The 26048-nt window shown below is 41.1% G+C and overlaps 1 protein-coding gene across 4 annotated transcripts in view; it reads left to right on the forward strand.

Annotated features, from left to right (window-relative positions):
- Nucleotides 1-26048, forward strand: part of znf423 (zinc finger protein 423) — a 157674-nt gene that overhangs the window by 23298 nt on the left and 108328 nt on the right. The window contains exons 2-3 of one of the 4 annotated variants that reach the window (XM_081372535.1): nt 7185-7244; nt 20718-20921. In XM_081372535.1, the coding sequence (XP_081228661.1) occupies nt 7185-7244; nt 20718-20921 (264 nt within the window). Of the gene's footprint in view, nt 1-7184; nt 7245-20717; nt 20928-26048 lie in introns of all 4 variants that reach the window. The other 3 variants (XM_081372533.1, XM_081372534.1, XM_081372536.1) reach the window with 3 other exon arrangements.

Genomic DNA, 26048 nt, shown 5'->3' on the forward strand with positions numbered 1-26048 from the left:
GAGCTGCAGAAAAAATAAAGTCTCAGTCTAATCATATTATTTATGTTGTTCCAAACCTTTATGCCTTTATTCTGTGGAACACAAAAGAAGATATTTTGAAGATCTAGCCTGAGGAGCCTAAAACATTGACTCGCAATGTATGGACAAAAACTGTTTTTCAAAATATCTTCTGTTCCACAGAAGAAAGAATTACATAGATGCAAATCCCTTTAATACTCAAGGTTAAGGGTTTGTATTGTTCATAACCATGAGTATGAGCAATGGTAAGCACCACTAATGATCTTTTTTTAAGGAAGGTAGAATTGTTCTGAGTGTGTGAGTCTGAGTGTACCTAACACCTGCAGTGTAGGCTGGATTTCTGGAGAGATACTGTGCTTTCTGTGTGTGTTTGTAAGTGTGTGTGTGTTTTTTTGTATTTTTTTTTTTGTATGACTAGCAGCACTCATAGAGGATCTTACAGACTACCGGGAACATACCATAAAGCCAGGGGGAGAGTAGCCCAGCCCTACACAGTGGAGAACAAGAGAGCAAGATCTGACTAGAATAAGCAGCATGATATCTCCCCTGATAAACAGTACAGCACGGCATCGGAACGGCTCAGGCCGGGAGACAAACTTATTCTGTGAACAGAGAAAGAACCGTACTCGCAAATACAATCCTGCAGTGAAGGGAAGAGATGGTCAGAGAGGAGTGAGAGAGCATATCTTAGCAGTGTTGGGAAGATTCATACTAATCATAGCCACAATAAGCGCTGTGTATATATCAGTGGTGGGTGATGCATTTCACACCTAGAGCTTCAGTGGTTTTGTACTTGAATGAACCCACCTCTTAATATGCTTTTAATAGCGTACAGACTCTTTATAATTGTTGTGAAATTGCTGTTTTATTTTGCAACAGTTATAGGGTTAATGCGGTGAGTTCGGAAAAGGCCGTGCAGAGAGAAACGAGCAAGTAAGTTAGTACGTTCATGTTGTTTTGCGTTCTGATTAAAAAGTTCAGAAACAGAGACTCCCTTGTCTGTCTTTCTACAAAAAATATAAATGTTTGAAAAAAAAAAGTACAAGAAAAATTAAGAAGAAAATCATATTCAGCGCAAAAAAACGGGGCCAAAAATAAGCATTATACTCATCAAAACTACTGATTATTTTTTACACAAAATTCATCCTTATTTCTTTCCTCAAGAAGACTTCGATTGTACTCTGATGTACAAGTTATCTGTGCGTTTCAGTTCCAACAATGAGTCTTTTCTACCAAGGCTAATGCTGAAAGTCGAGTCTGTGCAGTCGTATTCCTTGCTTGAATTTAAATTCGCATTAGGGCTGAGAGTGTCCGCTCGAAAGAAGCAGTGGACACAGGGACAGTCACTGCAAAACATGACGATGTGTACAGTTGCCCCATGCTCTCACAGATTTTTGAAGGAAATCAATGAGATCAGCGGGACTTTTGCCTTCAAAATTAGACATGGCATACATTACAGTCAGTTAATTCTGTTTGTACCCGGACAGATCGAATAGAGTTCCGTGACTCTGCGTTAAGCTGGAGAAGGCTGAATAAGGGATTTTTTTCCGATAGGTTTGAAACTGCTGGGGGTCGAGGAGGGAGAGAAACATTAATTTGTGGGTTGAAAAACTTTTAAATCTTCAGGGATATATTTTAGTTTATGCAGTTCGCTACAGATACGGTTAGCTAGCTCTGACTTCTAGTAGGTCTACTAAGTAGGCTACGCGCTCTTCTCTGACCATCCAATCAAAGAACGTAAAAATGCCAACATTATTGTACGCCTGCTAGGTGCAGTTTGATCGAAATCTGATTGGTTGATTAAACTGACTGATTATCATAGAGAGCCTAAGTCCCTCCCCTCTGCTTCCGGCTCATGGGACCTTATTTTGGAAAAAATATGTATGGTAATCAATGGCGAGAGACAACTTATCTTTTTATTCCGTCTGAACTGTGCCCTGAATTACACATATGATGTTTGTCAATTTAAAAGATAATTATGAAATTCAAGAAAGTCGCAGTTTGTCATAAAACAGAAGAGTAACATTTAGTTTTATGTGAAAATCGCTCAATGAACTACATCTCTCGTCTCGCACTATGTACGTCACCAACATGGCTGTCCGTTGCTCGTATGTGTGCAGTCTGGTACAAAACACTCAGGCATGACGGCGTAACGTTACGATTATAACGTAAGACTATAGAAAAAATGACAGATGTTAGCTTCAGTAAAGTTAGCTTCATTCATTGAGAGAAAAGGTATGATGTCACATGTGCGCCTTTTGGGTTTGTAGTCTTTGTAATTACGTATTTTCATAGTCTTATACCTCAACAGTTTTACATCAAACTGCGACTTTCTTGACTTTAAAATGTATCTTTTAAATTGACAAACATCATATGTGTAATTCAGGGCACAATTCAAACAAGATCAAAATATTTGTTGTCTCTCGCCATTGACTACCATACAATATTTTTCCGAAATAAGGTCCCATGGTGGTCTACCGGAAGGGGAGGGACTCTATTGCCATTCATTGCCATTCATTCAGGCGCCCGCACTATTGATTCTGAAGCAAGCGTGCCACACAAGTCCTGAAAAGTGAAGCCTAAGAGTCTCAATCGCCCCCCGGTGGCTGGTCCCAGTATAGGTCATAAAGCCCGCCTCCCCATGAAGTCTAATGAACGCGATGGAAGCAAAGGATAGTTTTTTTCACGCTGATGTAAATTTAAGTGTTCGTTTTTTAAAATAAGTTTGGTCTTTAATTAGTTAGTTATTTGATGCTATAAAAATGGGAATGTGACGTCATGAATGATTGACAGCTGTGATTGACAGCTTCTCTAAATGAAGTAGTCACTTAGGGCCCTTTCACACCTACCTTGTTTGGTCCGGATTTCTGACTTTTCAGTTTGATCCAAATCAAAATTACAGGTGTGAAACCTCCCTCGGACCACGGTCCGGACCAAACAGACGAAATTTGGTCAGACGAAAAGAGGTAGTCTCGGTCCAGATCAAACTGAACAAAGGTTTCGTTCGTTTCTAGTGTGTAAACATTTTCTGTATGTTTCGGACTTTCAGACCATTTACAGGAAGTTCCGGTGGTTCTCACAGGATTGCTTGCAGTCTTCTCCTCCTTTCCTGCCGGCGACGATAAAATGTTCACACAACGAGGACTTTGATTTGGCGAATTTGAACTAGCCTCGAGTGTAGCTGGTGCTGCAGGTAGTAATGGCGTAATAATAACAGTATAGTGGCAACGATATGCGTCTGTTCATTCATTCTTGTCAAAGTTACCCGCCGATTTGATGCACGTCTGTTTACAAACCAATCAATGTCAAAATGCAGCCCACATAGATGATGACGACAGGAAGCAAGTACGTCATGTAAAGTTCTTTAGTGCACTCACATAATTGCAATGTGAAACCAAACCAAAATGTACCGAATGTATAAAATGTATCAAAACATGAACTTTGGTTCGGACCTTGGTGCGGACTTTCAGGTGTGAAAACGCCCTTAGGCACCAACAGACTTTTTTGGTGATTTTCGGGAGGAGATTAGAGCTTGAGCTTTAATTTCTACATGTCCATAACTGTTGTTTCACACTGACACAATGAGTTGTTCTGCAGTAAACTGTACTAACGGTTTCTGCGAGAGTGAGGGCGGGACCTTGATATCGCGGCTTTACTTCCTGCTCACTGCTGCGCAGACTCGGGTCCCGCGCTCACTGCTGCGCAGACTCGGGTCCCGCGCTCACTAATCAGGTCCCAAAGTAATTTTTTCAGGTACCTGGCTGATAATAATAGATTATTACCATTATTATTTATTTCATATGCAAAACAATATAATTTTTATTAATTTTTTTATTTTATTTTAGGTTACACAATTAGGCCTGTCACGATAACAAATTTTGCTGGACGATAAATTGTCCAAGAAATTATCGCGATAAACGATAATATTGTCGTACTGAGACCATTTTCATTTAATATAATTATAATGGCATAATAATGCAGGTACACCTTTTCAACGATCTATAAACTTTTATTTCTAAAGAATATTAAACATTGAAAACGGAAAACATTTTAAATATCCAAAAAAATGAACAAAACAACCAAAAACAATGAAAGCAATGGACTCTTAGTGTCTGTTAACAAAATAAATGTCTGTTAATAAAAAAAAAATGAAACAAAATTGCACTTCAAAAAATATTAAATATTAGGCTTTAGACATTATTAAATAGTGATACATTCCATAACAGGCAAAACTGACAGTTAGGACCTTTGTAAACAAATAAAAAAAGCCTCAACAAGCCACATCACCCAAATTTTGCACTGTTACTCCTGTTACTTTGTCAAGTGATTGTGTACTGTCGGGAAGACAGAGACGCACTTTATTGCGTGCATGCTACGCACTGAAAATACTTGGTTAGGATTAGGGGTGAGGAGTGCGTGCGTATTACACGCCATAAAGAGTGTATCATATGCACGCAAAAACTATTTTTGGCATATAAATGGCACGAGAAATAACATTTGTGGTATAGATATGCATTTTCATGTGATTGGGCTCGCTGTCGCAACTCACAACTAGCGTCTTCTCTCTCTCCCGGCAGTAGCCGCAAACAGTCCCGCGGCCGCCGGCGCTTTCCCATACAAAGACCATGTGACTGACAAGCGCCGCCTTCCCACACAAAGACCATGCAACTGACAACAAGAGGGTTCACTCCTCCTATACGCTAAAGAACCGAGCGAGAGTGGTCATCCAGTCTCTTTGGTAGAGAGAGAGAGACGAGGAAAACAAACAAGCATGCAAATGGAATTATCGCGGCCGGAAAAATTATCGAGCTCATTTTTTTTATCGTGCGATTAATCGACTTATCGACTATCGCGACAGGCCTATACACAATGATGACTTTCTTCATGACAGAAAACTCGAGGGACATGTTTGTCACCATATTTTGAGGATGACCTAAGCACTTGATTTTTGAAATCTGTTTATGAATTAAAGGCATTCCAGTTCTAGCCAGCAGCACTGCCTCCAAGTCTGGAACAAGAATAAACAGATGCAAAAATCCAAGCAAACGTCATTTAAGACTGCAAAATTGAGTAACGGAGGTGGAAAATGTGAGAGACTTTGAAACAAAGGACAAGAGCAAGGGAAAGAGAGGTGTGACGTATGTATCCCTTGACTTTGAAAGGAGTGGAAGAGAGGACCTCAGTGTCCTGTTAGCAAAGGCCTTCTGTTGTTTCTGGGCTCTAGCGCTTGGCGTCCGGTAACAGGCCAGTCATTCTGACCTGGCTTGGCTCCTCGGGCCTCGACGGCAGGCTTTTCTCTGGAACTCCTGGCTGGAGTGTCTGCGGTCCTGATATTCCGCAGTTCTGAGAGGGAAAACAGGGGCCTGTTGGCCTTGGCTTGGGAGCAGAATATGGAATAGGGAGGGTGGTAGGGGAGTCAAGTTCACACCGACCACCCTGCTGGGAGCAGCCTCGACGAGAGCACTGTACGGTGGCTCAGACAGCACTTTCTGCAGTGGTGTGTGCATATTTGAGAGAAAAAGAGAGTCTGTGTGTAATTAAGGAACTGATAATGTGGAAGGAATGCAGTATGGCTGTCAGGGATAGTGCAGTTCCTGCCCCTCTCTCTCTCTCTCTCTCTCTCTCTCTCTCTCTCTCTCTCTCTCTCTCTCTCTCTCTCTCTCTCTCTCTCTCTCTCTCTCTCTCTCTCTCTCTTTCTCTTCTTTTGTCTCTCATTTTTTCCCCTCTTTCTCTGAGAGTCTTTTCCTGAGAGGAAGTGGGTTTAGTGAGACTGCAGTGATGCCCAATGCCAGTGGGAGCATATCTAACCACAATTTCCTTTACACAGAGCAGATTCAGTCTCTCTCTCGTGCTTTCTCTGGCTCTCTCTGTCTTTCTTGTTCCCACTTTTGATTCTTTTCTCACATAAAAACTCTATTTAAAGAAACAGCTCACACAAAAATTAAATGTCTGTCATATCACTCTTAACTTGTATGACTTTCATTCTTCCACAAAAGATTTTACACATTTATGTAGCAGACACAGACATTCACAACTTACAAATGATAATATGCAGACTGGAGCTTGAAGATGGCAAAGAAAAAACAAACAAAAAAAACAATACAAATTATCCAAACAACAATGGCTATATTCCAAGTCTTCTAAAGCCATGCATTTGGTTTAATTGAGGAATATAACAAAACTTCCTGAAGCTCATTATATCAACATTTTAGTTTTTTTATTCTTTATTTTATTTGATTATTTTAACTTTTTTATTTAAGGCTTGACCTCTCCAGTCCGCCTTCACTTTAATAGAATTGAAAAAGAGCAGCGTGAACAATCGCTCCAATGCCTCCTCCAATATTCCTCAGAAAAAAGAAAGTTGTAAGGGTTTAAAACAACATAAGGGTGAGTAAATAATAATAGACGTTTCACTTTTGGCTTTATTAACGCTCTAAATCTTCATGTGATTAGTTTGATAATTTAATTAGTGTCTTAGCCTCTTTTTAACCTCATCGTTGATGTTTATCTTTCCTGCTTTTTGTTCCCTCTTCATGGACATTGTTCGCTGAGTGTGAAGACTTCTACACTTAATAGTCCATTCATGCTGATAAAGTGCTGTTAGAAATTATTTGGCATATTCCTTCATGCACTGATGCCTCTATCGTCAAATGTGTGGAGGGGTTACGCAAATTACAGACTGTTTGTTGCTGTAAAGTTAAAGTGTGTGTTTCCATTCTAGACTGTGTGCCAAAGTGCTTCCAGGCTACAAGGAGTTTTGTAGAGACCGGTAATGTGTGTGTGTGTGTGTGTGTGTGTGTGTGTGGGGGGGTCCAAGTTCTTATTGTGTCATGAACACTGCTGCTTCCTGTTTGTGTGCCAGTGGGGCTTCCTTCCTTGACTATGCCCAGGAAAACCTTTATCACACATTCCTCCTCTCATCTCACTGCCTCCTGTTACCTGTTTTTGCACCTCCAAAATTAGCACATAGACAAACAAAGAGCACTTATACACAACAAATCCCTTTTATGTGGATCCAACAATCAGATTGAAGGCATCATAGACTCATGATGGGCCGCTGTTTATGTGGCACGCTTCTGAGAAGAATGCCGTACATGTTTGTGTGCTCAAAAATGTGCGATTTGGCTACACAAGCACTCTAATACTCTCTCTCTCTTTTTCGGTAGCAGTTGAAGAGGCTGAATCTACAGAGTGCGGCAGTGGTTGGGACTCCTCTGTTCAGACAGGTATGATTTCGCTAGCGTGGCGTCTTGCACGATACATCCAACCCCCTGCTCCCTCGGAGATGACCTGCTGCATCACAATCTCTAATATCAATTCCACATGGCCTGTAGCCCTGCGCACAGAGGGAGGGAAGAAAGGAGGGAAAGAGGGAGAGTTTTTTATAAGACACAAGAGGTTGGCGTCCAGGTGCATGCTGGACTGGAAGCTTAGCGACGCTTCCTGTCTGAACGTAAAGGCACTTTGCCGCAATCCGAACATAATATCGCACGACTTGACGAGTTTGATTACACCTCCTCTCTGGAGAGGAACATTTCTCTCTGGCAAAATCCAAGCGGGCTGTTTTAGACCATGTATCTTTCTGAATATTATATTTTGCTTTTCACCCTGTACCCTCAGAATCCATTTTCGCTACTTGAGCGTTTTCAAAACAGGAGACACATTTGGATCAGAGAGTGAAAACATTACCGCACCATCAACAAAGCTGTGTTTTTGACTGGACATTATCCAATAAAAACACAGCTTTGCATTTTTTTGGATTATGAATGAATTATTCCTTGCTTGTGTAAATTAGCACTGTATTTTTGAATGATACAGGATATTCAGCCAGGGGGGAAAAAAGTAGGGCGGGATGTGATTTCACCCTTTGAGATTTAATTGGTTTCTGAAAAGTGGTTTCTATGACGGTTAGCGGCATGAAGGGATGTAGTGGGTTTGAGTCTTGGCGATGACAGTCAAAAAGGAAGCAAGTTATTTTGATAAAACGTTAAAGACAAACTATCACATTAAAAGCAGGAAAGTGTAAAAGTGTATTTAAAATGTAAATATTTAATTGTGATTTTGCGTTAAAGTCATGACGTTGGGGGAGATCTGAATGCAAGCTTGCACTTGATTGTGAGAAAGGGGCTGGGTTTAAGCAGAGTAAATGATTGGAGAAGTCTGGCATACAACATCAGAGAAAATTACGACTTGGAAACAAAACAAAACAAAACAAAAAAAACCCTTGAAACATGCATGGATGAATCTTTCATAGAAATATCAATAACGTGTTTAGAAAATAGATAGATTTTCATACCAACTTTAAAGGTCCGGTCTCATTGGTGAAATTTTGCAAGCAAAAAAGGTCCAATGTCTATTGTCAGTAGTGTTGCAATGTATGAGGCACAGCTCACACAGAAGTCACTTATAAACCAAACAGCTTTCTGTTATTATACATGGAAAATTTTGCGTGGATTCCTTATCTTGCGGATTACTGTTGAAATGACTGGAATTGCTTTGGAAATTTCACCGTGCAACAGTAAATATGACCTTACTTTAAGACTAGGCCAATAACTTTTGATGGGATCTGTAGCCTAGCAGCGAGGGTTTGTGCTTATGTTGTCGACGTGCATTTGGGGCCATGATTTCATGTCATCTCTCTTCTATCCCTATCAGTAAACGTGTTCAAAGGAGCCTAAGTAAAAAAATATATAGCCTATATTGTTATCTTATTGGTTATAAGGGTATTAAAAGTGTTAGTTGTGTTTGTGCATTTCTAAGTGTTTGCATGTGAGTGTTGGATATTGGTGAGCTCAGCAGAGTGAAGGGAGTAAGAAAGAGAGGCCCCCGGGGGCCCAAGGGGATGACGTGGGCCCCTCCTAACCGGCCCTGAGGGAGTGCTGCAGGGGTGCTGACTTAGGTCCTGGGTGGCTGCAAAGTGCTGCGTGTGTGAGATGCAGCAGGAAGGGGAGTCCCAGGGCTCTCGCTAAACCCTCCGCTCTTCCTCCCTGCCTCTCCTCCTCGACTCCTCCCTCCAATCCCTCTCTTTTTCATTTCTCGTGCCGTAACCCCATTTGCTTGCGCTAATCAGCCTTTTTTTTTCACCTCCGTTCCGGGTGGACTTGGTCGCACTCCGCATCACCTCTTCTTACTTTTTTTCTCTTTCCTCTTTGTCTCCCTTTTTTCTTTCTCTCTGTCTCTCTTTTTTTCTTTCTCTCTGTCTCCCTTTTTTCTTTCTCTCTGTCTCCCTTTTTTCTTTCTCTCAATCCCTTCCCCCTATCCATACTCTCTCCTGTGTTTGTTTGTGCTGCTGTGCTGGGGCTCAGGGGGCCGCTCGCCATCTCTTATTTAAAAAGATAAAAAAAACCTTCCTTCCCTTTATTCCCTAGGAGATGATGTCGACAAGGACACTGGCAGGCTTTTCCTGGTATTAAATTCACTTCATCCCCCCCCCCCCACCTCTCTCTCCTCGGTGGAAAATGTGTACTGAGTTTGGAGCGAGTGCAGTGGGGGGGTTATAGTTAAGGGGTGGAGAGGTTAAAGGAAAGAGTTAGAGCACCCCCCCCACCCGCCCCTCAATCCCTCCCCCCTCCCCACCCGCGGGCCCCCAAGGACCTGATTGAGGCCCCTTCGGTCTGTCCCGCTGGGGGAGCGGGCCGGAGGTACACCCCCCGTTTCTCTCTCTCTCTCTCTCTCTCTCTCTCTCTCTCTCTCTCTCTCTCTCTCTCTCTCTCTCTCTCTCTCTCTCTCTCTTTCTCTCTCCACCCCGTGCTCCCTGAGATAGAAAAACAACCCGTCCCTCCCTGGCCCAGAGGGGAACAAGAGAAGGAAAGGAGAAAAGAGAGAAAATGAGCCAGGTCTGACACTGGAGACTCGAAGAGATGGTGGTGTGGAGAGAGGGAGGGAGGGGGTCGAAGGAAAGGAAGAAGAGGAGAGAGAGAGTTTATTGAGACAGATGCAGACGCTTGTCATTTTTCGAAAGACGGAGCAGGGAGGGGGGAATTGTTTTTTATAAGTGCCATCAGAGCTGTGAAGTTGCGCATTGTTTTTCCTGCTTCCTGTCAAAGAACTGGAGCTGTGCTTTTGGATACGTTCTCACACACACACACACACACACACACACACACACACACACACACACTTTGAAACAATAGCTCTAGAGACTTTGCTTTGTCAACATATAGGACATCGTGTGACGCACATTTGCAGGGATCAAGTACATTATTACACACACACGCACACACACACACACACACACACACCCCTACACATACAAGCACCCAATTTGTGTGTGTTCGTCCCCGACTATGATTCATTGTGGAAAAAGGCTGCTCATATCCCTGTGCTCTGGCCGATAGGGGCTGTAATGGTCTTGAATTGAATTATTTTATTCATTTCCTCCCTCAGCTATTGGTGGGCCGGCAGGACCTCTTAACCCAGCCAATCGGATGGCTCTGTCTGTTCTCCCTTGGTCTCACCCACACTGGGCGAGTCATTGTGAGCTCACCCGTAATGTGAGATTTTTGGTCACCTGTGTATTCCTCAGGCAGAAAGGGAGCTGTTGTGTTCTGGTTTTATTTGGCAGCAGGGCACCGAACCAGGCCTATTTATGACCCTCTTAATGGCCTACGCTGTCAAACTCGGCACACGTTAAACTTTTGTCGAGGCCAAAATGAAAGGGAGAAAAAAAGGTGTGCTGCAGTCAGTAGAGTACAGAGCAGGGCTGTTTCTATAGGCTTAGTTGGGCCAGAAGTTTAGATTTTTACTTGCCAATATTTTGACTGGTGGCCCTGCAAAAAGTATAAAGTTTAGTAATAAAATATTTTTAATTACGATGTAACTTTTTGGGACTTAATGACATTTTAAGGCTATATCTTCAAATGACTTGTCAGCGGATTGCCTGAATGACTATTCGACTCGTCAGTGCTAAGAATGGCCTGAATAATAGACTGGTTTTATGTTCACCTGACCCTGATATAATAAGAAATTGAGAAAAATGGAATATACATTTTTATTTAAAATAGAAAATATTTATTTTAAATTGTTGTAATATTTCACAATATTACCGTTTTTACCATATATTTTTTCAGATAAATGCAGCCGAACTTCATTCATTTATGCATTCAACTTTTGCAAACAGTGTAATTTCCTGAAACCATTGATTTCCTCATCAGATATCTGTAGAAAAGGATAGTATAAGAGACAAAACTTTTACTGCAAGTGGTTCTCAACACTGCTCTGCACATTTTGTAAGTCTCCCTTATATGACACAGTCAGTTCAGTTCATGGAGCTCTTTCCTAACGGGCTGATGATCTGAAAAATGTACAGAGCATTGGTTTCGCAGGACTGGATTTCTTTGATGCACTTTCACAAGTCATTCTCACAGATTCGCTAAAACCAGCTAGGTATTATTACCTTGGTAACATATTTAAATCACTACACAACATTGGCCTGATTGGGCAAGCGATGGTTCAGTCAGGCACAAAATGGCCCATTTTTTTATTGGGCTCTACTGAGGCAGCTGTAGAGAGCCAGAGGACTGGCAAGATCTGTTAGATGACACAGAGTGAAAAATCAGTCAGTCTCCTGGCCCCTGCAAATTCTCCGTCCCCTCTGGAATCTAACCTGAGCTGGATTCAGCCATGCATTCCCTGTTTGGTAACTGGGAACGAGGGAGAGTGGGAGGAGGACAGGAGCGATGATGACCGTCGGCTACATCGCAGCCCCAAAATGGCCCTCTTTCTCCATGATGCAGTGGGCAGTTTAGAAAAGAGGACACAACCAAGAGATCCATCTCTCTATCCCTCAAGTGCTTTTGTGTGTCTTCCTCTCCCTCCGTTCGTGTCTCGCTGTCTGTCTCGCTCTCTCATTTGTGTCCCTCTCTATTTTTCTTCATCTCCTTGCATGAACCTCTGGAGGTCCATAATATATTTTTAATTTCCCCAAGGCAGCGACAGGAAAACAGTTTTAATGTGTGAAGAGGAGGTGTGCGTCTCTGTGTGTGTATGCATTAGCATGTCGCCACGCGTGTATATTTGCGCGTCGATGTGTGTACGCGTCGCTCTTACGTTCACGTGTCAGCTCGCGGAACCATGGGCTGGAACAGGTGATGGCATCGGCGAGCAGCTGTATGGCTGTTTGTGTGTTCTGTGCGATTTAATTCCCATCCTTCCATGACGCTCTCTTTCATCATCTCCCTCTCTTTCTTCTTTGTATCTGGATGCACGAGCGTTGGGTGCTGGGTCTCTGGAGAAGGGGAGACTGGTACAGCGTGCCTGGCAAGCGGGGGTCCCGAGGGGCCATGCGGTATTGTGGAAACGCAGCTAGCAGAGGCCAGCAGAGCCAGAGAGAGAGGTCTACTTGCTTTAAATAGGTCCCGTGTTTACCGCGTTAGGCCCTGCGCTCCCCCGAGAGACCACGTGCACGCACTGCACCTGCTCAAGTGCTGGGCCATCAGGGGCCCTTGTCCCAACTCCAAACCGGAATACGCACAATGCGGATGTAGATGTACCATACGTGTGGCCTTAGAGCTAGTGGTCAACCAACATAAGTTATTTAAAGGACGATGAGAGTTCATGGAGAGCAGGATGACTATGTTTCTGACACATACATTTAATGACAATTTTTTTATATATATTGGTATTTACTCCAAATCCACTAAAATTTGCATTGAAACCAGGAAAAGTTTATTATCTATTGGTAAGGCTGTATTTGGTATTTGGAATTGATAAAAGGAGGAACTATTACTTTTGTTTACTGGACAAGATGGCACGATTGGTGGCCAATGCTAATTATATATTATCTCAAATTGTCAAAAACTTATTAATCAGTTAGGTTTGTGACTGTTGCTATGCCTAAAAAAAACATTTTTTTTGAGTTTATTTTTTATTTTCTTTGTTAAATTTAGTCTTAATGTTTTTTTTATTTGTATTTGTTATTTAATATTTATATTATTTAACATTATTGTTATTATTATTATATTTTATTATTGATTATTTTTATTTTATTTCATTTGATTTTGTTTTTTAAAAAATTCTTTGCAAAATATTTTATTTTTCGTTTTAATTTTAGTGTTCATTTTTATACTGAACTTTAACAAGTAAAAAAGTATGCTCAGTAGCATATTAGTTGCTATTGAAAATTCCATTAGAAATTGGTGTTGAGCAGTAATGGAACTGAATTTAAGTATTGTAACAACTCTTAACACTACTTAAAACTCTCCTGCTTTGACCCTTAAGCTACAATGGGTTGCAAATTCATCTTGTTTGAAGGTTCTGGAGCCATGGTGTCCATATTAGACCTGGATTGCCTCTCCGTTGTTTCTTGACGCGGTCCAACATCATTAATGTTTTCTATCAGGGAGTGTGTCTGTGCCAGTTTTCAGGGACAGGATGAGCGATAGATTTCGACAGGTAGGCTGTGTTCGTGTGATCAGATCAGACATACCTAATCGAGCTTAGAGCAGCACTACAATTCCTTTGGTCTCTCAGACTAATGCAGCCTTGATCTGGTTTACATTTGGCCACGTCTGGTTCGTGTGTGTGTGTCTGTGTGTGTATATTTGTGATGTAGTTGAAAGACAGCCTTGTGCTTTAATGTTTTCATTGGAAAAAAAGTCTTGTTGAAGTTGGAGCTGCTATTTTTCCAGTCCAGTACAGTGTGGCTTGTTCTTTTGTTGGGGTTTAATTGTGTTCTGGTGTGTGTGTGTGTACCTCTTTTCCCAAACCAAGCTTACACTCGCCTCCTATTAGCTGTACAACATGCACAACTTCTCTTCTGATATCTGTTTCTGTCTCCTGCTTTCTTTTCTCTATCGTTTGACAGGCAAGTGTGACCTCCATATGTGGATTTCCCCTTTTAGTACTTTAAAACAATAAAAACTTACATTCAATTGCACTTAAACGCACAGACGGTACAGCATAACTAAGAGCAGACACAGTGGCGGAAAGGGAAATGGAGTTTTAAGGGTTCTGGTCGTAAAGAGAGCTCCCAAGCTAAGATCTCGAAACGTTTTAGCTGAGTTGTTTGACTGGCCGTCCTGGTGAGCAAAACCCACAATGCAAAATGAAAGCTTTTTTATTGCATTACTTAAAGATCACATGAAATCAAAATTGGACATTCGTGGCTTGTAGTCCAGGTCTATTATCTTTGATCAGCATCTACATGTTAGTGCAGTCCTAAAAGTTGACAGTTAACTTTTAGTTGATATATGCACTTAAAATATATAGTTTTTTGTTTTGTTTCAGGATACAAATGAAAAAGATACTGTACTCACTCATTTTGTTGCTTCGTCCAAAATTCAACATAGAAAAAGGAAACTACGCTTGACAATCTGATTCATGGTATTTTATTTATTGTGCATTCTGTGTGACTATAAAGACAACATAGTTGTGCCATTGGATCTGTGTCTCTTAGTAGCACTAAAGAATCTTCTTGATCCTTTGTCATTCCAGTGTTCCTCTCGTCAGAGTGGAGCATGCCTTGCGGTGTCCATTAAGGGCAGCATCACACCAATGCTAATTATTTCCCACTCTCATGATGGAAGCTACACCACACTTAAAAAAAAGACATATCAACCTAACGAGGGGTAATTAGCAGGTCCCTGTAAGGCGGGGCTGTGCTCGGCAACATGACTGCTCTGTGGATTCTGCTAATTCACTTCTCCTCATCTAATTACCCCACACAAACATAGCTGTTTGTCTTTCCTGAGAGAGAAAGTGTGTGTGAGGGGGGGTTTGATCGTAGCAGACCCCCCCCACCACCACTGCTCTCTCTCTCTCTCTCTCTCTCTCTCTCTCTCTTTCTCTCTCTCTCTCTCTCTCTCTCTCTCTCTCTCTCTCTCTCTCTCTCTCTCTCTCTCTCTCTCACACACACACACACATACACGCGCGTGCACGACCTGAGGCTCAACTTGATGTAAAACATACACAACCCTGTTTAATATAAAGCATAAGAAAGGCCTATTAGCAGAGCTAAGAATATTCTACAATATCGTAAAGAAAAACAATCATTAATATATAATGATAATGATAAACTGCTTAAATCAGTTTCAGACAGACCATATTGTAAGTGTGGTTTAAAAAGTTGGCCGGGCTTTATGAATATTAATTTTTTTTTCTTGCATTAGAATATGCAATCTACCATTTTTAGAAAGGATGCCAGCCCTTGGGACTGCGTTTAATGACTTCAGCTCTTGAGCACCATTGAATTACTTTGTAACATATGAATATGAAAATATCCTCTGATAAAAATCGCTGCAGCTATTTTTGAGAATATTGTTTTGAAGCATCTTTACGTTTGTGAAAGTGGGTGTCTCAAGAATTGGAGATGAAACAGCTGTTTTTATTTGGCCAATAGCAATTCTTGAGAAATTCATTTTTAGACAGAAATTTTATACATATATATTTTATATATACAATTTCTTGTTTTAATTTTTTTTTTTTTTTTACTTGATGTATGTAACGAAAAATGTGTGTGTTTTTTTTAAGTAATGTCAACTTTTTTTTTAGAACATGGTTATTTTTTTGCATCAATTAAGAGTGAATTTGTGTGTGTGTCGAGTGTATGTTTATGATACCGTTGTGTAGTGTATGTTTATGTTGTTTGCATCTGTTTTGTAGGTGTATGGTGGGTATATGTGTGTGAGTTTTTGGTGCTGGGACAGGCTGTCTCTCAGAGATAATGGCCTGCAGAGTGACTGAGTGAGGGACAGGAGCTGCAGCTGGCTGTGAGTTGGGCTCTGGGTACATCCCCTGCTGGGGACCCCCAAACACTCATTAACACATTGCTCTTTCACACACGAAAGAGGACAGCAGCATGCACCCTAACTTAAAGTATTTGTAAAATACTCTCCCACATACATGAACAAAGTGTGTGTGGTGGAAAGAGCTTGCCACCTGGGATGGCAAAGTCTCAAAAGAGTGTGTGCTTGAAGTCTTTGTCATCAACATACCAAGGTCTACTCTGATAAATGGAGCTTTCAATCAAGTTCGCAACACCGTTGTCCACTAACCCTCACCAAACACACACACGCACACACACACACAAGCAGAAGTGTTGTGTCTCTTTGGCTTGTTTCTCACCTAGCCCTCTCACAGTAGAGGGAGTCTAGGCCCTGTTGTGAGGTATGCCAGTGTGTGCGTCTGTCCTCCACCTCCAGTATTGCGAAAGGACATTGAAGGGACAAAATAGCCCCTCATACTCATTTGAACTACAACAGCCTACACCTGAGGCACAACATTATAAAAATATTATACACCACATTGTCACTAACAAATATTTACATTAAAAACACAAATAGCAGCACAGTTACCACAGGCTTGCTAGCTTGAAAGGTATTACAGTAATGAAACAAATGTAGCCGCGGTCTCTGTCAGGAGCGGCGCATGTTTGAGATATATGTTAGCAGCATACAGAGCAGAGTCGAGAATTATATTGGAGAGCATAAAAAGAACTGGTTCTGTTGAATGTGTTTCTTTAAATCATTAGTCTCTTTGGACAGTATTCTCAACAGCCCTGATTTCATTGAGTTTAACTGTGCCACAGTCAGTCTGTGTTTAAAAACAACACACCGCTTCAGAATGATTCCACTTAGCCTGTTTGCCTTGACCTTAAGTCACTTCTGCATGTTTTGCAGAACATGTGGGAGCGTTAAATGGAGAGTGTACCCAAAATAAAAATTGTCATTTATTCACCCTTATGTTGTCACAAAGCTTTTTTTCTTCTGAGGAACTCAAAACGAGAAATTTGTACTTTTCGTAATGTGTAATTTTCAGTGAAGTTGTCATTTTTTCAGTCAATCAGTCATTGATTCAGTTCTCAAAACTAGTGTAAATGATTTTGCTCATGAATTGGACTCACAGACCCAATGACTTGGACTGAAAGAGAAAACTATGAGAATAACAACTTAAATTTGTATCTGTTTGTTGCACAAAATGTTGAATGGCTTCAATACACTTGTCTGAGTCATGCAAGCCACCTTTATTGTACTTTTATGGTTCTTTTGTGTACTTTTTTGGCTCTTTTTGAAACCTCAAGTCCCCATTCATTGTAAATGAATGCAATAGAGCATGGAAACATAGTCTTCCAGTTTTTCCACATGAAGAAATAAAATAATATGGCATTGGAACAACATGAGGATGAGTAAATAACTGTTATATTTTTTGTGGTATGCTATCCCTTTAAACATTTCAACCGCCAGATGCGCAAAATAAAAAGCAAGCCACGTTGGATGAACCCTAATTTAGAAATGTTCACGGACCTCACCACGACCTGTGCCCCACCCTGCGCCCATCAGCCTCTCCTTGCACCACGCATTATGTTTACGTACGCATTTGCACTCGTGTGTGTTTGTCAAGGCCGCGGTCGGAGGTGGAACGACTGCAGCTGAGATGCGTGATGCGTGTGTATCAATCTTCCACTGCAGAGAGAGAAATGGAGCCCTGTAATGACGGTGGCCCTGCACTCTAATGGAGTGTGTTCTGGAGGGGCCCCTCTAGAGACTCCCCTCCCTTCTTCCCTCCTGAGAGGGCATACGCTTACGGGAAAGGAGGGGGGGGGGGGAGGCAGTAATGAAAGGAAGATGCAGAAAGAGAATGAAAAAGAAGGATGGAGGAGTTTAAAAGGCTGGTTAGCAGTGCAGAGCATTCCGCCGGCCACTTTTATCCTCGTCTTCATCTCCTCCTGCACGCCAGCCCCGCTTGTGACCAGAGAGATGGAGGTATGGAGAGAGGAGAAGGGTAGGGAAAGGTCCCCTCCTGCTCCTCCCTCGTTGCCATGGTAGCAGGTTGTGCTGGCATGTGCCTTGGTTGGCAGTGCCTGTACCTCTGGCATGAGGGTACCTGGGGGAATCAGGGTGTGTGTGCGCGTGTGTGTGATTGAGTGAGGAGAGGTAGGGAGTGTTCGAGGGTTACTGCCACCATCCATTTTTCCCTGAGATTAGAAGCTCTCATGGATGAAATAGTGTAGTTAATGCACCTTTTGTGTGTTTGCACGTGTGTATGTGTGTAACCGCTGCTCAGGGCTCTATCAGTGTAGTGTCAGTTAGGGGCCGTTCTCCTCCCTGTCCAGACGGTGTTCTCACCACTGGACAGATGGCCATACCCCTCCTAGCCCAGCCCGCACCACCCTCCAAACCACCACAACGCCCCCACCTTCACCCCCACCTCTCCTCCCTCTGCTCTGGTGGGGGTGAAATAAACTAGAGCACCTCGACGCTTCCTTATCCAAATGCCCCTCCAGATACCGAGCCCACCAACCCCCCCTCACCCATTTCCACCTGCAGTCCGGACTGGGCTGGGGCCCAAAGCGAGGCCCAGGCTCTCCTCTGGCTGGGCTCCGATCCGCAGGCCCCATTAGCGTGGGCTGCTGCGGCGCGGCGTAATGCAGAGCCAGGCCTGGCCAAATTAGAGCTGATCAGAATGTGTGGAGCACAGGAATGGCCACCTCCTGCTTCTCTCTGATTGCACAAGTCCAGGATGATTAGACAGGATGTTAAGCCCGGGGGAGCCGGTGAGCAGCCCTCCCTCTCTCCGGCCCCCACTTCCTCCCTCCCTTTTCCCGCTCCCTCTGCCCTCACGTTTCCTCCTTTCCCCTGCGCTTTTTCTCAGCTCCTTGGCTTCCCTTGTTGTTTTTTCTGCTTATTTGATTTCTTTTATTCATTAATACTCGTTTCGTATTCTTTTCCATTGCAGTGTATCTCTAGTGTGTTTCAGATAGAGAGCTGATCGCACTTACATTCATGATACAGAAAACTGGTTGCGTATTGCATCAGACGTTGCATTAACTGATCAACACATTCTGCCATTTAATGTATTTAAAAAACATTTAGAATGCTTGCTGTTTTACAGATAAAAATTATGGTATTTGGTGTATGGCATTATTGCATTTAGAAACATCCCCACAGTAAATGATGCTAATAAGGATTAAAAGCGATGAAGTTTTAAAAACATGACGTTCCCTTGCGAATATGGATTGGGAGAGTAATGATAGTGAGAGTTTATGGGAGAGAAACAAGAGATTCCAAGTGTAGTCCAGTGGAATAATTCATGGGTTATTGGTCATTAAGTCAGGTGACCTGATCATATGACCGTCTGTTGTTTTTTCACATTTAAGTTGCATTAAAAATGGAGGTAGTGGGGACTTGGTTCTATTCATCAGTTGTTGATTGGTCTGAATGCAAGCTTGCAGTCATTTGTAAGAAAGAGACTAGTTTTAAGCGGACTAAATTATTGGAGAAGTATGGAATGCGTAACCAGAGGGAAGTCTGTTGTTTCACAGAGAGATCAAGATACGACATTGATTAAAAATTACAAGGTCACAACATTTTAAAAAATGTAACAATTTTAAACATATGCATGGAATCACATAGCTGTTCACAATAAGATCAATAACATGCATTTATAAAGCAGAGGGTGAATTTGAATTATTTTGTATATTACTTTTGTTGTATGCACATAACAAAATATATTAGCATTGACACCTTTGTCGAGTGTGGTCAGAATGGTCTCTGACCACCTCCATATGCGGTCTAGGTAATCAAATTGCAATCACCTGGCTTTTAAAGTGGCCAAGTGCTATCCGATTGCGATCTGACCACCGAAAGAGCATGTTAATAGCAGGTGTGACGGGGCCCTTTGTGTCTTAATTTGGATCAATTTTATCAGGGTCTCTTTGCTCCCATTCTGTCTCGCAATCTCACACCACCCCACATTTTGTACGCCGTCTTGTCTCGCTTCCTCTGTCTCTCTTTCACTCTAACTCAATCTTGCTCTCTCTCCTCCCTCTACCTCTAGTCTCGTGTGTAGTCCTTTCAGCGTAGAGCCTTTAATGTGATAATAAGGTGTGAAAATGGAGCCACAATGGCGGAAGGAGGATTGCAGTGGCAGATTTATCCACTGGTCCTTACTGTGTGCCACGAGTGACTGGGTGGCTCGCGCTCAAGCGGCTCTTGAAGCCTCGGGCCCCTCTCTTACACTTCAGTCTAGAGGCTCATGGGAGCTTTGATGTAGTTTTGACTGAGACTAGACACACTTAGGGTTGGGATTTATACTGAGACTGAGAAAAGTGATCTCTTTTAGGTCATTTTTATCAGCTGAGCTTTTCCAGTAATGTGTTACATTTTCTAACAATTAGCAACTCTCTCAAATGTAGCATTGTAAAGCACAGTGAATTGGTTCATCATAAATGATTCTTTAGCCTACCTCATATGCAGCATTGGAATGTCTGATTCATACTAGTAAAATTATTTAGTGAATTCATTTCTGCACTGCCATTTTATGTAATAATTGGTTAAATGCTGCTGCTACTGTTTATATTTCTAGTTTAATTTCTCTTAAAAATATAGCTTTTATTAAATGATATCTGTGTAATATGAATATGCAGTGTAGTTGATGTCTTTTTCAAAAGATTAGTTTACTAGTTTGCCTACTTCAATTATTGAATTCTACTTTGGCAAGCTGCAGTTTTAAAATAGCTTTGCCAACACTGGATATACAACCTGCTTGTTTTTTGTATTTTTTATTATTGATTTAAGTTTTGACAAGTACAGTAAGTTTTGCTATCCGTGACATTTGCAAAAGCTCTGCATCAGCACATATATGAAGTACAACGCTTAACAGTCAAGAAATAATTATTATAGTATGATTCACCTGTCAACAGCAATCCCTTGACCTCACATCTTGCCCCTTTCTCTCTGTGGTGCATGTGTGTATATACATAGATGCAGCGGTATCGGAGCGAGACTCTGATAGAAAGGAGAGCCGGGTGACTGGTGAGGACGGAGAACAGAGTGTGACCAGTCATGACGAGAGGGTGGGAGAGGAGGATTTAGATGACGACTCCATCTTCACTTGTGACAACTGCCAACAGGACTTTGAGTGCCTGGCAGACCTGACCGAGCACCGTACCAACCACTGCCCAGCAGGTTTGTGTATGTGTTGTGTTTCTCCACTGTCTCTAAAGCCAAAGTGTATTTTTTTTCCAATGCATCCTCATATCCCAGTTTAATGTGCCATTTGTGGGGTAACTTGCAGATTGCCACAAAATTTTAATCAGACTTGAGAATGGATGATTGTTGGCACAGCATTCAAAGGTTTAGTTCACCCAAAAATAAAAATTATCCCATAATTTACTCACACTCAAGCCATCCTAGATGTATATGACTTTCTTCTTTCAGCCAAACACAATCAGAGTTATATTAGAAAATATCCTGGCTTTCAAGCTTTATAATGGTAGTGAATAGAGCCTGAGTTTTTGAAACTCCAAAAAGCGCATCTATCCATCATAAACGTAATCCATACGGCTCCAGGGGGTTAATAAAAGCCCTCTGAAGCTAAGCGATGTGTTTTTGTAAAAAAAAAAAATCCATATTTATAACTTTATAAACTATAATCACTGGCTTCCGATAACGTTCATACCCGAGTCTAGTTCCGGCGGAAGAGTGACCTCTGACCTGACATATGACGTAGATGAGAGTAAACACCTCTCGCGGTTCAAACAAATAGGGCTTGGCTTCAAACTCAAGCTCCTCTGACATTTCTCTTTAAAACATCTCGTTTTAGACTTCTAATTCATGACCGGTGTTTTGTTATGTTCTTTCCTCTGTGCTTCTGCATTCGTCAATACATCACTCTTCGGCCGGAACTAGACTCGCGTACGGCCGTTACCGGAAGACAGTATTATAGGTTATATAGATTATAGTTTATAAAGTTATAAATATGGATATTTTTCATACAGAGACACATTGCTTCGCTTCAGAAGGCATTTATTAACCCACTGGAGCTTTATGGATTACTTTTATGATGGATGGATGCGCTTTTTCTGAGGTTCAAAAACTCAAGCTCTGAAGAAAGAAGAAAGTCATACATCTAGGATGGCTTGAGGATGAGTAAATTATGGGATAATAAATTTTTTTGGGTTAACTAACTCTTTAAAACCTTTTCGCCTACAACTTTTTGAAGATGCAAATAATTTTACATTACGTTAGTGGGCGAGACTACCTGTTTAGCGCACAATGGCAGACGGGGGAAGTGGTTAAATCATAAAAAATTATGGGGATTTTTTTTTTACTTTTTTTTGCAATTTGGTGTGGTTATGCTATTGGCACTGAGATTATACACTACTTTAATTTATTATTTCTGAGAATCATATTGGCAGGAGGCAGAAGTTGGTATAGTTTTCGAGGCGGTGGGGTTACTTGGAGGCCGTTGGCTGTTCTGGAGTCAGTATGCTCCCTCAGGAGAGGGGTGTTTTAAAGCTATCACGCAATACACGCACACAATAGCCGTTATTACAATCGCGGTAATTAATGAAACGCTGAAAGCAGGCCTGCAGGGGCATCTGCTTCCTAGTAGATTAATCAAGGGCCTCTCCTTAACGAGTTTAAAATCTGAGGAAAAGAGGAGGAGGGGTTGATATATATATATATATATATATATATATATATATATATATATATATATATATATATATATATATATATAAATGTAAAGAGAGAGAGAGAGAAAGAGATGCCACTCCAACAGTCGAATGCAGTATGTTTATTGAATCATCTTGAAGTATCTTTTCAGCTATATAAAATTCTCAAAATATGATGCTAGTGGATTGTTTATATCCACAGCCCTCATCATACCAGAGCACACATGTTTCTGAGGGGACACAATACAGCATGACACAACCCCTTCCCCCATGTCCTTCCATTATTTTGGCTACTTCCAAAGTAATGAAATCATGGCCCTGGATTTTAGATGCAATCTCAGTCTTGGAGTCATGAGAGAGCTGCATGTTGTGTATTGGAGGGGAAAAATAAAGAGTGAAATGAAATGACAAAATGCAGTTGTTCCCAGGAGTGTGCGATCTGAAGATTGTAAAAGAGGGTGCTTCTCAATCGGAAGGATGCGTCTCAGTAAGACTGCATATTTTGGCTGCCATATCATCAAAGTCCGTCAAAGGACTTCTTATTTTAAAGGATCCTTTCAAGGCAGGCTTAATTTCACGTCCTTCATTCGGCCTGTTTTGAAGGATGCATCAACTGTATCCTTCATGTCCTCCAATCACCCACAATCCTTTGCACACTTTCCAGTTCACAAAAAAAAAAGAATTGGCAGAAAATGAATCGGCACTGTGGTTGTCCGATTTCACTACGTAATGCAAGACAAAAAAGTTTTCTTTTTTGTTGTTGTAAATTAAACACATATTGCTAAACTACATTATGTAAACCGCTGGGGGACCAGCGGCAGGTGATATAAAGGTTTTAAAGTATTTTTCAAAATATAATTTTAATAGATTTTTCACATCGTGACTGCGGGGTCGGAAATATTTATGACGTTGCCAAGCGCATTTACTAAACCATTTCATTGTAACATTCAATAATGAGGAGGACTCTAGCCTAGAAGCCTTCGATGGACAGGAATAGGAAGGTTTGAGAAGCACCCATAATCTGGTGCCATGTCTGTTGGTATTATTTCTATAATATTATATGTTTTATTAATATTAAAATGACCTTTTATTTTTTATATTTTCCGTTTTCTTAAGTTTGTAATTTCGTTATGTCTGTTTAGGTTTCATTTATTTATATTTAAGTTTTAGTTTGGTTTCAGTTTTTATTTATTTTCACTTAGTAATTTTAGTGCTTAAACTTATTTCATTTCATTGCCAAGACAACATTTCTAATTTTTGTTTTCATTGTTTTTCATCTATTTTTTGTTTTATTTTATTTCAGCTTTATTTTAATAAATAAAAATTGTTTATAGTTTTAGTTAACAATAATAACCCTGATTATTACTTTTTAAACGATTATTATTATTATTAGAGAATAATCTATTAAATTAATATTGAATAATGCAGATTATTATTCAATATTAGTTTAAAACAATGTCCTATGTATTTTTAATTATTTATAACAATAATAGCAGTTAATAAAAAATCACTTTGCAAACCCTTTCAAGTTTTTGACAAACTCCTGGGAGTTGGTCTAGTGGGGGAGAGAGTGGCGTGCTGCTGGTGACTTCATCTGATAAGGGACAAACACGCCATTTTGTGTGCGTGCGTGCGTGTGTGTGTGTGTGTGTGTGTGTGTGTGAGGGAGGCCATGTTGTGGAGAGCAGTGGATGGTTCCCATGGCCCCAAGGAGAGCCTGGCCAATATCAGCACACCAGCAGAAGGCTCATAAAGCCACTCTATCAATTTACGGTTATTATTATGACCGCATGCCCGTCAGAGCAGGAATATTCTCGAGCACAGCCGTGCCACGCCACGGCATGAAATGAAATTTCTATTCCCTTAACAGAAGACACCGTGGCTATAGAATTACACCTGGAATCCCATCATGTGTTTGTGCGTGCATGTGTATTTGGCATGTCCGCCTCATATTTGTGCACCGTCCTCTTGTTTAGCTTCTCGACAATAATAAAACCTCTGATATTGTCGCTAACCGTCCCTACCAACATTGTCTTTCTCTGACTGTCCCTCCATCCCTCTCTTTTTCTTTTTCCCCCTCGCTGCCATTGATCGCTGTTAATATGAGTTCCACAGGAGACGATATTGGAGACGAGGAACGTCTGCCTTTCAATCCCTCCAAATGTCTTTGGCTCTGCCTGCCCCCATTACACTCCTAGCGTTTCCATCTCCTCCTACTTTCTTATATCACTTAAAGTTCTTGTGCTCTTTCACTTTCTGCTTAGAGATTTAGAGCGTTCAAAAGTCTGATATCACATTGAAAATCTGGGATACAAAATAAATTTTAAGCCTAAAAATGTATACGTTTTATGATTTTTTTAAAAATTAAAACAAAGAAGTAAGAAATATGTCTGTTTCTGCACTTCTGCGCTGAATTTTTAGGTCACAACAAATAAGCTAATTTCGGACATTAATCATGTGAATCTTTGTACAGATAGGCAGATGTTCTTGCTTCATCAGGTTTTACTCAAATTTGTGGAGTTCAGGCAGTTCAAATGCTCCTGTCAATAAGCAAAAAGAGATTCTGAAGTTCATATAAATATTGCAATTCAACTTTTCACTCAAATTATGCCCATAATATACATGTTTTAAATGATAATTTATGTTTTAAATTAGAAAAAAGTTTAAATGAGAGCATTTTCATTAGTGTTTCCAAACTTTTGGGCCCCACTGTATGTTTTTAAGTGTGAGTTAATGTGTATGATCTTTATTTTTGGCACCACGGTTTTCTACACTACCGTTCAAAATTTTGGTGTTGGTAAGATTTTGTTAAAATGCTTTTGAAAGTCACCAAGGCTGAATTTATTTGATAAAGTAAAAACTGTATTTATTTTTTATTTTAAGTATTTTTCCCCCGGTAAGCTTTGAATATAAAGTAAGAAAACCGCATTCATTAGAAATAGAAATCTTTTGTAACTTTTTAAATGTCTTTGCTGTTACTTTTGATCGATTTAAAGTATTCTTGCTGAATAAAAGTATTAATTTCTTTCTTTAAAAAAAAAAGAAAAAGACTGACCCTAAACTTTTGAACAGTAGTTTAAATGACCCTGCGTCCCGATAATATGTCTGTTTACAGGATTACAGTGTAAGCGTGTGTGTTTGTGTCAGTTGGACAGCATTATATCGTCTAGTGTGTGTTTATATTTGTCTGTGTGAATCTATCGGGTCATGAGTGTGGATTAGTGTTTGTGTGCACAAGTATGTGTGTGGGTGATACAGGAGTGTGTGTGTGTGTGTGTGAGTGTCATACTGTGGGCTGAGTCTGAAGGGAGGCTCTACTGGAAGAGGAATCTGGAACACTGGCTCCCTGAGGAGCGCTTGGAAAAAACCTCAGATCAAATGGAGAACATTCACTGCGCTGCTCCGCTCCACTGCCCTGCAACCGGCCAAGGTTGGGCCCTGGCTGTTAACAACACTCACCTCACTCTCTTGCTCTCTCTTTCTCTCTTTCTCCCTCTCGCCCCCTTTCCACATGTCCCCTGTGGCATTGTGCAGCTGACCCCTCCCTCTCTAGTCTGGAACAGAAGGCCCTATAGCCTCCTGGGTTTGGCTTAGTCGAAAAAAGAGACCCAGTTTAGACTCCACAGCACAGCAT

This window comes from Scardinius erythrophthalmus (genome assembly GCF_964197995.2).
Source record: "Scardinius erythrophthalmus genome assembly, chromosome: 8".
Classification (NCBI taxonomy): domain Eukaryota; kingdom Metazoa; phylum Chordata; class Actinopteri; order Cypriniformes; family Leuciscidae; genus Scardinius; species Scardinius erythrophthalmus.